General features: G+C 44.2%; 1 protein-coding gene across 1 annotated transcript in view; it reads left to right on the forward strand.

Moving 5' to 3' along the window:
- Positions 1-15,507, forward strand: part of LOC311143523 (ubiquitin carboxyl-terminal hydrolase 37-like) — a 31,475-nt gene extending 15,968 nt beyond the window's left edge. Inside the window, exons 8-24 of the mRNA XM_084179352.1 lie at positions 91-184; positions 329-484; positions 717-848; positions 1,134-1,257; positions 1,358-1,581; positions 1,835-1,952; positions 2,230-2,309; positions 2,552-2,716; positions 4,489-4,539; positions 4,685-4,823; positions 4,937-5,168; positions 5,437-5,597; positions 5,917-5,977; positions 6,105-6,220; positions 10,748-10,817; positions 11,134-11,272; positions 11,877-15,507. Coding sequence (XP_084035478.1) covers positions 91-184; positions 329-484; positions 717-848; positions 1,134-1,257; positions 1,358-1,581; positions 1,835-1,952; positions 2,230-2,309; positions 2,552-2,716; positions 4,489-4,539; positions 4,685-4,823; positions 4,937-5,168; positions 5,437-5,597; positions 5,917-5,977; positions 6,105-6,220; positions 10,748-10,817; positions 11,134-11,272; positions 11,877-11,967 — 2,153 coding nt within the window. The 3' untranslated portion in view covers positions 11,968-15,507. The remainder of the gene's footprint in view (positions 1-90; positions 185-328; positions 485-716; positions 849-1,133; positions 1,258-1,357; positions 1,582-1,834; positions 1,953-2,229; positions 2,310-2,551; positions 2,717-4,488; positions 4,540-4,684; positions 4,824-4,936; positions 5,169-5,436; positions 5,598-5,916; positions 5,978-6,104; positions 6,221-10,747; positions 10,818-11,133; positions 11,273-11,876) is intronic.
- The last annotated feature ends 275 nt before the right edge of the window (positions 15,508-15,782 follow it).

A 15,782-nucleotide genomic window follows, 5' to 3' on the forward strand; every position in this document is an offset into this window, starting at 1 on the left:
GTACACATACAAAGTGAGATGTCCTTCTCCAGACTAGAACAGTGCCGTCTCCAGATGCCCGGTCTGATAACTGTCTGCGTTTCCCACCAGTTTCACTGGTCCCGGCACCACTTCAGCCCACGTCATTCTATGGCAGCCGATCGGTGACCAAAGACTACTCCACGAGTCACTCCTTTCTAGACAGGTAAGTTGTTGTTTTTTTAACCTTTATTTAACCAGGTTGTCTTATTGGTGTTAAGAATACATTCTTATGTATCATTAAGATGCTGCCACACCTTCAGTTCGTCAACATTTGTTGTTGTGTCCCCCCCCCCCCCCCCCCCCACAGGCCATCCAGTACATCCCAGACCCCCTCGGCTAAGAGAAGTCTCATGTTACCCAATCACTCAACCCCCTTCAAGAAAGTGCGCCCCACGCTGGACTACGGTGGATGGAACAAGCCGAGACCGTCCACTCTGGCCCAGCCCCAGCCTCCACTGCAAGGGTAAGGAGACATCCCAGGGTTATATTGGTGATTCTGAAGTTAACCTCCATAGTCAATGAGGGGCTTTTCTTGTGCTGCCTACCTATCAGAAATTAGCGATTTACTATAACCGTTCATGATTGTTATGAATATGCCACTTTCATTTCACAACATTTATCCTTACCACCAGTGGTTGTATTGGTGGTACAGAGATGGAGTATAACTCAAATGTCCTCTAACATCTTTGCTGCAGATTCTCCAACCTGGGAAACACGTGTTACATGAACGCCATCCTCCAGTCTCTCTTCAGCCTGCCGTCGTTCTCCAATGATCTGCTGAAGCAGGGAATCCCATGGAAGAAGGTCCCCGCCAACGCCCTGCTCAGGTAGCCTGCTGTTAGTGCTTCAGCAGTCACCCTCTTCAGCTAACCCCATAACTGAATATAGGAAACTGTCAATAGTTTGATCAATTCAACTGTCATCATCTTGTTTCTCATTCTCTTGAACACTGAAAATATTTCTACTTTTCCAAGGGATGCACCTTTTTAAAAATCTGTTTTGGTGGCTTAGTGATGTCATAGCTATGACTCCACATTTACCAAATGAACTGCTTAGCTGACTTGTGTAACTGCCCTGCGCACTTACGGACCCCCTCCCTCCTGTGCATGCAGGCGCTTTGCCCACTTGCTGGCTAAGAAGGACATCTCGTGCCCCGAGGTGAAGAAAGACCTGCTGAGGAGAGTGAAGAGTGCCATCTCCTCCACGGCCGAGCGCTTCTCTGGATACATGCAGAACGTAAGACCTCCAATATTAACACAACGACCACCGTTTAGGCTCTTAAGCGGTCTACTCGCTCATGTGGTGGCTTCCTCATCCTCTCTCCCTCTCTCTCCAGGATGCCCATGAGTTTCTGAGCCAGTGCTTGGACCAGCTGAAGGAGGACGTGGAGAAAGTGAACAAGAGCTGGAAGAGCGAGTCGCCAGCGGCCGCGTGGGACGAGCCTCCCCAGCAGGCGGCCGCAGCCCGGCCCGGGGAGGAAGCGGACACCTCGCGCATCTACACCTGCCCTGTGGTGGTAAACATGGAGTTTGAGGTGCAGCACACCATCACCTGCAAAGGGTGAGTGAGTTGTCCCCTTTTCAGACTGTGGATTCCTGGGTGGTACGTCTCTTCCCTGATGGTAAATAAAATAATGGATCTCCATTACACACTGTGTATTAGACATTAAAAAAAAAAAAGTCAAAAGATTTTCTCATAAGAGTCCATTCCTTTAGTTTTTGTGATATTACCTTTCCTAAGCATATAAAGTTGTCATAAAGACTGACTGGTTGTCATGTTATAACAAAGGTTGTGCTGTTATGTGTGGTTTCAGCTGTGGCGAGGTGGTGACCAAGCGGGAGCAGTTCAACGACCTGTCCATCGACCTGCCTCGCAGGAAGAAGACCATCCCTCTCCGGTCCATCCAGGACTCTCTGGACCTCTTCTTCAGGGTGCGTGCCCAATGTCCCCACAAACCACCAGGCTAGCTCCTGTCCCCACAAACCACCAGGCTAGCTCCTGTCCCCACAAACCACCAGGCTAGCTCCTGTCCCCACAAACCACCAGGCTAGCTCCTGTCCCCACAAACCACCAGGCTAGCTCCTGTCCCCACAAACCACCAGGCTAGCTCCTGTCCAAATATATATACACTAAAGGCAATGAAACAGTCCACCTAGTATTCTAATGTTAATATGAAGTAGATGAGTTGAATCTGTCTGTGTATTCCAGATCGAGGAAATCGAGTATTCGTGTGAGAAGTGCAGCGGGAAAGCGGCGACAGTGACTCATAAATTCAGCCGACTCCCCAGGTATGCCCATTTGTCTACAACCGTGATCTTTAGCCCTGGTGTTAACAATACCAACTTTATACTAAGCTGATCATTCACCTGGGTTGTCTTAATTGAAATTGCACCCTATTCCCTATATAGTGCATGGGAATAGGGTGCCATTTGGGACATTGCCGTGGCTAAAGTGAACGAGAAAGCGGTATTGGGTTCTACAGAATAACCCTAAATCCATTATTTTCCTTTCTATCTTTTCCCTCATGCAGAGTTCTGATCCTGCACCTGAAGCGCTACAGCTTCAACGCCCAGCTGTCACTGAACAGTAAGCTAGGCCAGCAGGTGATGATCCCTCGCTACCTCACGCTGCTTTCCCACTGCACGGACGCCACCCGCCCCCCACTCAGTCTCGGCTGGAGCGCACACGCCGCCATGTAAGAAACACCCCCACCAGCAGATTTAGAGACAGTGAACATTGTCCCAATGTTTGCGGCATAATATACTATTAGAAATTTTCGTTGTAAGTCACCACACATGGGTCTTAAACAACATTATTTGGACATTTAGCATACAGTGAGGGAAAAAAGTATTTGATCCCCTGCTGATTTTGTACATTTGCCCACTGACAAAGACATGATCAGTCTATAATTTTAATGGTAGGTTTATTTGAACAGTGAGAGACAGAATAACAACAAAAACCAGAAAAACGCATGTCAAAAATGTTATAAATTGATTAGCATTTTAATTAGGGAAATAAATATTTGACCCCTCTGCAAAACATGACTTAGTACTTCGTGGCAAAACCCTTGTTGGCAATCACAGTTGGCCACCAGGTTTGCACACATCTCAGGAGGGATTTTGTCCCACTCCTCTTTGCAGATCTTCTCCAAGTCATTAAGGTTTCGAGGCTGACATTTGGCAACTCGAACCTTCAGCTCCCTCCACAGATTTTCTATGGGATTAAGGTCTGGAGACTGGCTAGGCCACTCCAGGACCTTAATGTGCTTCTTCTTGAGCCACTCCTTTGTTGCCTTGGCCGTGTGTTTTGGGTCATTGTCATGCTGGAATACCCATCCACGACCCATTTTCAATGCCCTGGCTGAGGGAAGGAGGTTCTCACCCAAGATTTGATGGTACATGGCCCCGTCCATCGTCCCTTTGATGCAGTGAAGTTGTCCTGTCCCCATAGCAGAAAAACACCCCCAAAGCATAATGTTTCCACCTCCATGTTTGACGGTGGGGATGATGTTCTTGGGGTCATAGGCAGCATTCCTCCTCCTCCAAACACGGCGAGTTGAGTTGATGCCAAAGAGCTCGATTTTGGTCTCATCTGACCACAACACTTTCAACCAGTTCTCCCCTGAATCATTCAGATGTTCATTGGCAAACTTCAGATGGGCCTGTATATGTGCTTTCTTGAGCAGGGGGACCTTGCGGGCGCTGCAGGATTTCAGTCCTTCACCTTCACGGCGTAGTGTGTTACCAATTGTCTTCTTGGTGACTATGGTCCCAGCTGCCTTGAGATCATTGACAAGATCCTCCCGTGTAGTTCTGGGCTGATTCCTCACTGTTCTCATGATCATTGCAACTCCACAAGGTGAGATCTTGCATGTAGCCCCAGGCTGAGGGAGATTGACAGTTCTTTTGTGTTTCTTCCATTTGCGAATAATCGCACCAACTGTTGTCACCTTCTCACCAAGCTGCTTGGCGATGGTCTTGTAGCCCATTCCAGCCTTATGTAAGTCTACAATCTTGTCCCTGACATCCTTGGAGAGCTCTTTGGTCTTGGCCATGGTGGAGAGTTTGGAATCTGATTGATTGATTGATTGCTTCTGTGGACAGGTGTCTTTTTATACAGGTAACAAGATGAGATTAGGAGCACTCCCTTTAAGAGTGTGCTCCTAATCTCAGCTCGTTACCTGTATAAAAGACACCTGGAAGCCAGAAATCTCTCTGATTGAGAGGGGGTCAAATACTTATTTCCCTCATTAAAATGCAAATCAATTTATAACATTTTTGACATGTGTTTTTCTGGATTTTTTTGTTATTATTCTGTCACACTGTTCAAATAAACCTACCATTAAAATTATAGACTGATCATTTCTTTGTCAGTGGGCAAACGTACAAAATCAACAGGGGATCAAATACTTTTTTCCCTCACTGTAGCACTGTTTTCTAACCTACCACGCTCTGTTTTTTTGTACAGGTCACGAACACTGAAGGCCTCCCAGTCGGTGAACTCCTCCTCACTACTTCGGTAAGCCATTCATTCAACCTCTAACAACATGGAATCACTAACACACCCTTTTACCTCCAACCCAGGAAGGCCGATGTTTTCGTGATTGGGCGCAAAGTGTAGATGTTTGGTTCTTCTAACTACTGTTTTTATTTCCTTCCACCAGGAAAGTGTCTCTGAAGGCGGGGGGCAGCCCCAGCACTATCCTGGTGGACTCTGACAGCGAGGAGGAGCTGAGCCGGAAGGCGGTGAGCCGCAAGCGCCGCCTCAGCGACTGTCTGCCCGATGAAGACAGAGCAGACGAGGTGGGGGCACCAGAGGGACCAGGGGGGAAAAGATAAATTACTACACCCTAACCGCTGACATGCAGGGCCAGGTGTTTAGTGTGTGACACGGTGGGCTCTGGTTGTGTGTTTAGGTCCAGCGAGGCTTGCACCACACAGACGCGTCAGACTTCAACAGCATCAACGATGAGGAAATGCTGGCGGCGGTGCTGGAGATGAGTCGCCAGGACGCTGGGCTCTCCTGCCCCGCCCCTGAGGACGAGCCAACCAGCAGCCCTGATACGGGCTTCGGAGATGCCGACCCCGAAGCCCAGGAGAGGAACTACCACCCAGACCTGCTGGAGACGGACACTAAGCCGTCTGCAGGTAACCACCCATCTCAGAAACACACACTCACCAGCCAGGAGGGACAGGGAGGTGTCAGCTGAAACAGATAGTTCACAAAAATATTTTTTTGAGACTACACACCAAAACAGCTCTCTGTAGTTACTTACTAGATGCCCATTCATTTCATTGAACTATGCTATACTAAGTCATGAAGACTTGAATTAGGCAAAACGCATGCAGAAGCCTCTGTTTTTAAATGTGTGTTTCACCAACCAATGCTCAATGGCGTGTGTATCTGTGTGTGTAGACGTGCTGAACTCCCTGGATCTGACCATGGACGAGAACAAGGAGAACCAGACCCCCGAGGGGGTGCAGGGGGATCTGGACTGGGTGCAGCAGTATAGCCTGGAGCAGGAGAGGGAGGAGCAGGAGCTGCAGCAAGCCCTGGCCCAGAGCCTGCAGGAGCACGTAAGACTCAACACACACACTAGGACATTACAGAGAGAGACCCCCTATACAGCTCTACCCTTGGACATTTTACTGTAGGGGAAACCTGATGTTGGTGGTTCACCAATGTTTTTGTAATGTAGGCTAATCCTCCATCTGTAATGTTTTGGTGATCCACAAGAAAAACAAAAATCTGTGTCTTGAGCTCGGAACCCACCATCACTATATAGGGCCAATGCCACCTATGTGAACTTTTGAGAGAGAGAGCCGGACAGGACAGCTGGTTATTGCATCACCATGACGCAAACCTGACATTTGCGATGTGTGGTTTCTCCTACAGGAAGCCCAAGAGATGAGGGAGGATGACGACCTGAAGAGAGCCACAGAGCTCAGCCTGCAAGGTACAGCATAGACACTGCTACCCCTTTTTAAGCCAATACGCAGCTTCACTAAAGTAAAGTAGTGTGTGTCTGTGTTTGCACATTTTGACATGTCTTGATTCTCCCTCGTTGTTCTCCGCCCTCCCAGAGTTCAACAATTCGTTGCCGGAGCTGCTGTGTTCAGACGAGGACTCTGGGAACGAGGAGGTGCTGGACATGGAGTACAGCGAAGCAGAGACCGAGGATCTGAAGAGAAATGCTGAGGTACGGAGTCACCCTCCTACTTTTCTCTCCCACACTAACCTTCACCAGAGGCCTCATTTATCAACTGCATACATTTCACTAAATTCAGATTTACGTGAAGATTCTAGGACTTGCGTGGCAACAAATTATTGGGATTTCGCAAACTGTCGTATGCAACATACAGTTGGAAGTCGGAGGTTTACATACACCTTAGCCAAATACATTTAAACTCAGTTTTTCACCATTTCTGACATTTAATCCTAGTTCCCTGTCTTAGGTCAGTTAGGATCACCACTTTATTTTAAGAATGTGAAATGTCAGAATAATAGTAGAGAGAATGATTTATTTCAGCTTTTATTTATTTCCTCACATTCCCAGTGGGTCAGAAGTTTACATACACTCATTTAGTATTTGGTTGCGTTGCCTTTAAATTGTTTAACTTCGGTCAAACGTTTCGGGTAGCCTTCCACAAACTTCCCACAATAAGTTGCATTTTGGCCCATTCCTCCTGACATAGCTGGTGTAACTGAGTCAGGTTTGTAGGCCTCCTTGCTCGCACACACTTTTTCAGTTCTGCCCAGTTCTGCCCCTTTGTGATGGCCACTCCCAATACCTTGACTTTGTTGTCCTTAAGCCATTTTGCCACAACTTTGGAAGTATGCTTGGGGTCATTGTCCATTTGGAAGACCCATTTGCGACCAAGCTTTAACTTCCTGACTGATGTCTTGAGATGTTGCTTCAATATATCCACATAATTTTCCTTCCTCATGATGCCATCTATTTTGTGAAGTGCACCAGTCTCTCCTGCAGCAAAGCACCCCCACAGCATGATGCAGTGGTTCACGGTTGGGATGGTGTTCTTGCAACCGACCCCCTTTTTCCTCCAAACATAACGATGGTCATTATGGCCAAACAGTTCTATTTTTGTTTCATCAGACCAGACGACATTTCTCCAAAAAGTACAATCTTTGTCCCCATGTGCAGTTGCAAACCGTAGTCTGGCTTTTTTATGGCGGTTTTGGAGCAGTGGCTTCTTCCTTGCTGAGTGGCCTTTCAGGTTATGTCGATATAGGACTCGTTTTACTGTGGATATAGATACTTTTGTACCTGTTTCCTCCAGCATCTTCACAGGGTCCTTTGCTGTTGTTCTGGGATTGATTTGCACTTTTTCGCACCAAAGTACGTTCATTTCTAGGAGACAGAATGCATCTCCTTCCTGAGCGGTATGATGGCTGCGTGGTCCCATTGTGTTTACACTTGCGTACTATTGTTTGTACAGATGAACGTGGTACCTTCAGGCGTTTGGAAATTGCTCCCAAGGATGAACCAGACTTGTGGAGGTCTACAATTTTTTTTCTGAGGTCTTGGCTGATTTCTTTTGATTTTCCTATGATGTCAAGCAAAGAGGCACTGAGTTTGAAGGTAGGCTTTGAAATACATCCACAGGTACACCTCCAATTGACTCAAATGATGTCATTTAGCCTATCAGAAGGTTCTAAAGCCATGACATCATCAACTTAGTGTATGTAAACTTCTTACCCACTGGAATTGTGATACAGTGAATTATAAGTGAAATAATCTCTGTTAACAATTGTTGGAAAAATTACTTGTGTCATGCACAAAGTAGATGTCCTAACCGACTTGCCAAAACTATAGTTTGTTAACAAGAAATTTGTGGAGTGGTTGAAAATTAGTTTTAATGACTCCAACCTAAGTGTATGTTAACTTCTGACTTCAACTGTATATGCATGTTTTCATTGATTAATCAGAGCCCTACTATATTTGTGCGCTCGTGAACGAGCGTTACAATACCGCCTGGAAAATGCACTTTTATGGTAACAAAAACACCCTCATTTGCTGTATGATTTAGAGATGTTGGAACTGGGTCATGATAGTTTCTAAAATAAAGTGCAATTTGATCAGATTTTGACCTTTTATCTCCTGAATATTTTGGCATTGCGGTCCAAAAAGTCATTTTCTGACCACTTCTTCCATGGGCAAACGTATAAAAAGTTTTGATTAAATCAAAAGGGATGCAGTCAAAAAAGAATTGAATTAAAATGGATTTACCCCTGTACAATGTTTTGTATGCATTATTACAGTGGTCACCAACCTTTTCTGAGCCGAGATCACTGAGTCAAAATGCAGGCCGGGATCTACTGCTCATTCTTTTTTTGTAACATTCTTAAAAAACGTAAGCCTATGCAACATTAACCTATTAAAAACTATTCTGTAGCAATGAGGTGTGTGCAGTAGGCTATAAGCACAATACATTATCACTGCATATTGGCTATGCTTGAATTGCCCTGCCAATGGCATTGCAATGTTCTTCTCAGACAATTTAGGTATATGATCACACTGGTAATGGATAATGTGTTGTATTTACTTTTATTTGACTGGACTGATGGTGCCTGCATCTTGATTGTCAGTCTCAGCGTCAGGAGAGACCAAAAAGGAGACTCTTCCAGCTGATGGCAGAACTCGGAGTCACACTTTAATTATTTCTGCCTCATGCACCAATTCATGTTGTTACTCGGATGACCAGAGAACGTGAAATATTCCTTGATTATAGTAAAAAGGACAAGCCGCTAATAATAACGCAAGCCTATCGATACACTTTGTAGCACGAGTGGATAGGGAGAAGCGTGTTTTATGGCTTATTAAAGTGTTGAATAAAAAGGTGAACATGAACTCACTCACTCATAAAAACAGCATCTCTTTGCTGTATTCGCAGACAGTCTCTAGTCATGGTTTTAAACGTTTTGAAATCTCACAGTATCAACTTCGCTGTGGGCTCGTGGAAGCTACACAGTGATCTGAGATATCTGATTGGCCCGCTGGGTAGGCGGAGTTTGTACCTTCAGACACATGAAATGGTTCAAAAAGGGTAACACTTTGACTAACCGGCGCGCAGGGCAGCTGAATCAAGTGCACCTACCGGAAACAGCACAAACGATTAAAAAATCATTGGTTTTTTTTATAGTAATGTTTGGTAATCAACTAGGAATGCCTTGGAGATCGACCAGTAGATTGCGATCAACCGGTTGGTGAGCAGTACTTTCTAGACAATTTCATGCCTCTGGTGCACAATAGGAGAAGTCAGTCTTGCCTAACTGGGTACTTTAAGTAACAGCCACTTTGTAGACCGAGTCTGATAACTGCTAGTGGTGAAGGAGAGCATTCTACAGAGGTAAAGAGGGAGTTTCCCCAGAAGGGCTTTGTATATGAATATACCAATGCAGCTATGTGCACATGTAAAGCGAGTACCAGCCCACCATTTTGATACAAAGTGCAATGGGGGGGTGAGCAACTTGGCATTTGTAACAAAGCGCAGGGATGCATGATAAACTGAGTCCAGCCTCTGTAACACAAAAGGGGCTGCATGCATGTACAAGAAGTCACCATAGTCAATAACAGAAAGAAAAGTGGCTTGAACAAGCTTCTTTCTAGCCTCAAAAGGAAAGCAAGCCTTGTTACGAAAATAAAACCCCAATTTTAAGTTTAAGCTTCTTCACAAGATTATCCATATGAACTTTTTAGGTTGACTTATCGTCCAACCATATACTGTTTCTAGGTATATGTAGGATGACACCTTTTCAATGGATGTTCTGGTTCGCTGAGTTTTCGTCACTGATCTTTTGGACAAATCACAATTTCACAGGCGCTCGCATTTTTTGAATTTCGGAAGGAGAGGGGACATTTGGCCCATAAACTTGTCTGAAACTGGCTGAGAGTTTCCGTTTTAAGGGGCTGGACAATAGGTTTGGGTGGTATTCTGATTTCCATACTGTATTACCGGCAGTGCACACAAGGGGTGCTATTTCTTTCCAAATGTATTTTTTTATTATGCTAACAAGTACTAGCAAAATCCTATAGCGGACACAAGCTAAATGCTAAGAAGCGCAAGCGAACATAAACTAAATGCAAGGACAGAGAAACCAGCTCATAAAGTTATATAACTATCTCAAAAGGATACTCACACTTGAACCAGGATGGGATTGTCTCTGCTTTAACCAAGAAGCTTGATCTTGCAAGCTAGCCACCTATAGCTAGCAAGTTAGCTAACCAAATGCATAGCTGGGGCCCTGAGCTGAAGAAAATGTATTTGAATGTATAGATAGTTAACTTATAGTTAGTTATAAGCTATTTAGCTGGCAAACATTAGTAGTGGATTAGTAGAGAATTTGATCACCTCTTGTGCTGCTCAACAGTTGATCGTCACATGCTCTTTGTAAATAAACAAACCATGTGACTGGCTCAATTGAATTTGTGAATATAATACTTTTTTGTATAAAACATTTTTGGGACAGTATTGCAAATCATACCGTCCGTATTTGAAAATACCCAGTTGTGTGGTATATATCGCCTAAGCTTAGTGGAGGCTTCGCTAGTTTTGTTTAAATCTTTTCTAACGTGTCCCCCAATAATTTCATAAAGAATCTGATGCAATTACGCAAGATTTGAGTTCTGGGTGTCCAAGATTACAGAAACATTTTGAAATGGAGTGAAACGGCCCAGCTGAACACCTCTTCCTTTTCTTGTTCCCAGAGCGGAGACTTGGCCAACTCGTTCCGGCTGATCAGTGTAGTCAGTCACATTGGGAGCAGCTCCTCCTCTGGTAAGCACTGCCCTGCCTATAGACCACAGTCTGCTAAGATATATGGCTATGTTACGAGACACCGTTATTTGTGGTTACCAGAAATGAGTGCAATATATTAATGTTATGATTCTGTTTTGGTAACGACTGATATCTGTGCATCTCATAACTACTGTGTAGCAGGAGCCACAGATTATCAATCATCTGTAAACAAATGTAAAGCATAAAAGTAAAATGTGTCAGCTGAGGCAGCATACGAGGACGATACCATGAGAACCCAAGACACTGGATACTTGTAGTCTAATATTAACCTATAATTCTATCTCCGGACCCTCAGGCCATTACATCAGCGACGTGTACGACATGAAGAAGCAGTCGTGGCTGACCTACAACGACCTGGATGTGTCGCGCACGCAGGAGGCCACGGTGCAGAGAGACCGCGACCGCAGCGGATACATCTTCTTCTACATGCACAAGTTAGTCTCCTTCTCCCAGCTTCAGTTGTGTGCTGGGTTGTGTTCCTGTGGTGCAACAATGTGAAATGTGTCCAATAAGAAAGCAGATTTTCAATTTCAGTTGCAAAATGTTTTTGTACAGTGTCCCCTACTGAACACAACCCTGTTCTCTTATGATAAGTGATAAACCACCAGCCTCCCACCATATGCCCTATACCAGTCTGTCTGAGTGACTGAGTATAATCCAGTGGAGGCTGAGAGAGACCCAGCTCTAGTAAGCAGGGCTGTCCATACCGATTGGCAACTCTGAGCAGAAGCTGGAATAAAATCCCCCCTCTTTCATGCTATTAGAAAAGCTTATTTGTTCAAATTTCTTTCTGTTTTGTCAGGGGGAAAAAAGTGGGAAAGTGAAACATTCTGGTAACTGGAAGTTTGCTGGGGGGTTTTAAGATCAGGACATTAATAAAACTAAAGTTGTACATTCAGTTATTGTGTGCGATATTGTGGGGAACTTAGTGTAATGTGTGTATCCTATCATACACTGGAACCCACTGTAAGGGGTGTGGATTTGTTTCAGTGAGCCATGCCTTGACTGACTACTGTGTATGTTCCCTCCTCTCCTCAGGGATGTGTTTGAGGAGCTGTCTGAGCTAGAGAGGACAGGGGCCAGTGGAGGAGCCTCTGAGGCAGGGAGGACTGTCCTGCAGCCCCTCTGAGCCACCAGGCTGTCATCAGTCACACACACACCAAACAACACACACTCCGACAGCACTAAGCTCTCCCCAACAGATGGGTCGGGTTTGGGATGAAAGAGAACCCTTCTCCAGTACTACTGATTGCCGTCCACATTTTGCCATCTTCATGCACTTTGTCCCTTTTTAAAACAACAACAGGCCATGGTAGCTTCTGTCACAAAGGCAGGCTCAGACGTCAGCACACAGACAGCCAACGTCCTTCTCTCCTGGTCCGTTCAGAAATGAGACACACAGCGCACTCAAAAGAAAAGAAAGAGTTGACCGTTCTTTGTTTATTCAACCCTGAGCGATATTAGCCCTGAACTTTCAAGGCTTCTATATTAAATGTTCTATGATTTGTTGAATAACTTGATGTAAAATAGTTTTTCTTGGCACATGATATTAACTGTCATGCATTTAAGAACTTAAATAGCAAGTGTCAGATGCTAGATGCAGATGCTCCTTGGACTGTATGGTTTTTACTTTTAATTTCCAATATAATTTAAAAAATGTATTCTTCTAAAATATAATTTAGGGTAAGGAGGGTGTACCTTTTTGTTCTATACATTGCATTCGGAAGGTATTCAGACCCTTTAAATAGTTTTTTCCCCTCATCAATCTACACACAATACCCCATAATGACAAAGCAAAAACAGGTTTTTAGAAATTTTTGCAAAAGTATAAAAAAATGGACATATCACATATACATAAGTATTCAGACTCTTTACTCAGTATTTTTTTGAAGCATCTTTGGCAGCGATTACAGCCTCGAGTCTTCTTGGGTATGACGCTACAAGTTTGGCACACCTGTATTTAGGGAGTTTCTCCCATTCTTCTCTGCAGATCCTCTCAAGCTCTGTCAGGTTTGATGGGGAGCGTCGCTGCATAGCTATTTTCAAGTCTCTCCAGAGATGTTCGATCTGGTTCAAGTCCGGGAGTGGCTGGGCCACTCAAGAACATTCAGAGACTTGTCCCGAAGCCACTCCTACGTTTTCTTGCCTGTGTGCTTAGAGTTGTTGTCCTGTTGGAAGGTGAACCTTCGCCCCAGTCTGAGCGCTTTGGAGCAGGTTTTCATCAAGGATCTCTGTATTTTGCTCCGTTCATCTTTCTCTCTATCCTGACTAGTCTCCCAGTCCCTGCTGCTGGAAAACATCCCCACAGCATGATGCTGCCACCACCATGCTTCACTGTAGGGATGGTGCCAGGTTTCCTCCAGACGTGACTCTTGGCATTTAGGCCAAAGAGTTCAATCTTGGTTTCATCAGAACAGAGAATCTTGTTTCTCACGGTCTGAGAGTCCTTTAGGTGCCTTTTGGCAAACTCCAAGCGAACTGTCATGTGCCTTTTTACTGAGGAGTGGCTTCCGTCCGGCCACTCTACTATAAAGGCCTGATTGGTGGAGTGCTGCAGAGATGGTTGTCCTTCTGGAAGATTCTCCCATCTCCACAGAGGAACTCTGGAGCTCTGTCAGAGTGACCATCGGGTTCTTGGTCACCTCCCTGAGCAAGGCCCTTCTCCCCTGATTGCTCAGTTTGGCCGGGTGGCCAGCTCTAGGAAGGGTCTTAATGGTTCCAAACTTCTATTTAAGAATGATGAAGGCCACTGTGTTCTTGGACCTTCAATGATGCAGAAATGTTTTAGTACCATTCCCCAGATCTGTGCCTCGACACAATCCTGTCTCGGAGCTCTACGGACAATTCCTTCGACCTCATGGCTTGGTTTTTGCTCTGATATGCACTGTCAACTGTGGGACCTTATATAGACAGGTGTGTGCCTTTTCTAAATCTTGTCCAATCAATTGAATTTACCACCGGTGGACTCCAATGACGTTGTAGAAACATCTCAAGGATGATCAATGGAAACAGGATACACCTGAGCTCAATTTTGAGTCTCATAGCAAAGGGTCTAAATGCTTATGTAAATAAGGTATTCATGTATTTAATTAGCAAAAAAATCGAGACCTGTTTTCTCTTTGCCGTTATGGGGTGTGTTTTTTTAAAGTTTGTTTTATCCATTTTAGAATAAGACTGTAATGTAACAAAATGTTGAAAAAGGAAGTGTTCTGAATACTTTCCGAATGCACTGTGCAGCGAAACGTGGTGCAGTATTTATTTGGTGGCATGGATTTGCCAATTCTGCTTATTTGTTTGAAGTCTGTTCATTAGAGTTGGGTGGTAGAGGATGTTTCCAATTTCTTTCAATGATTTACTTATGGACTGTTTGTTGTTTTAGTCATGTTTTATAAATCTCAACAAGCTAAACACAGTCGCTTGTCTTTTATAAGCTTTCGATCCTATGGGTTCCCTAGTGCAGGGGTTTTCAAACTGGGGTCTGCACATTTAGCATATTTTTTGGAGGAACAATATTTTATGAATTTCGCTAGCTGCAACAGAATACCATCCTGGATACCATTTGTATGCCTCTGCGTCTAGTATGAAGGAAGTTCGAGGTAGTTTCATGAGCCAATGCTATCTAGTGTTAGCGAAATGACGAAGTCTACAGGAACAGTTAGCATTCTAGCTGTTGCTCTTCATCCTACTCTGGGAAAGTAAATTAGATAAATGGCTTCATTGCCAAAATCTCGAACTATCCCTGGAGGAAATTATCATTGGAGCTAATTACAGGGTTTTTTCTGTATAGAACAATTCTTAGGCGGGCCATCTAAGTGGTAATTTCGGGATGGAAAGCGGACAAAACCGGATAGAAGGCATGCAGAAAAGATATTGAACTATATATATTTTTTTATAATCCCATCTTTTGAGAACTAACAATCAAATAAAAGATAGTCAGAGAATCTAACATTTTTTATTTAAAGAAAACAGGCATTCAGGGCACATTCCCATTGATTTTGGTATGTTTGAGCAAAGGGAACACAACATTAGCCATGGCAAAATGCATAGAATTGCAGGAAATTAGCTTTTAAAACTGCAAAATTGTCTCTCGGCTCCATGCCAAACTAGAATAGCTGGAAATTGGCATAAAAACTGCAAAACTTTATCAGCTCAATGGAAAAATGTGTGGAATTGCTGAAAATGTGCTTTACAACAGCAACATTTTCTCTACGCCGCCAAGATACAGTACCTTTCTAGCTAATAGACTAGAGCTTACACTTCCTCTTCCAATTAACTGTATGGAGGTCCAAATAATGTAACTGTCTACCAAATCTATTCATTTTAAAATGTTGATTACTTCTACTTGCCATTATCATTCACCTGTTAAGATGTTACTTTTTTTGGCTAACATATGATTGGGTGGTCCCTGGGTCGCCGGTCCCTGACCAAGAAAAGTTTGAAAACCCCGGCCCTAATGCCTCCCAGTAAAGAACTGGTAGTTTATATTTATTTTTCTAAAGAGCTTTACTTTGAAAGATGCACAACTACTTTGTCTAGAATGTGTTCTTCAAACCTCTGAAAAACAATGCAGAAACCTGTATTACATGTGTAAGCTATCCTGAATATGCTTTGCTTTTAAGAAGGCATAACTATTTATACTGAACAAAAATAAACGCAACATTTAACAATTTTACTGAGTTACAGTTCATATAAGGAAATCGGTCAATTGAAATTTATTCATTAGGCCCTTATCATGGATTTCACATGACTGGGCAGGAGCGCAGCCATGGGTGGTTCTAGGAGTGCATAGGCCCACCCACTGGAGAGCCAGGCCCAGCCAATCAGAATGAGTTTTTCCCCACAAAGGGGCTTTATTACAGACAGAAATACTCCTCAGTTTCATCAGCTGTCCGGGTGGCTGGTCTCAGACGAAGCCGGATGTGGAGGTCCTAGGCTGGTGTGGTT

The sequence above is a fragment of the Coregonus lavaretus genome, assembly GCF_964263955.1.
Source record: "Coregonus lavaretus genome assembly, chromosome: 16".
NCBI lineage: Eukaryota > Metazoa > Chordata > Actinopteri > Salmoniformes > Salmonidae > Coregonus > Coregonus lavaretus.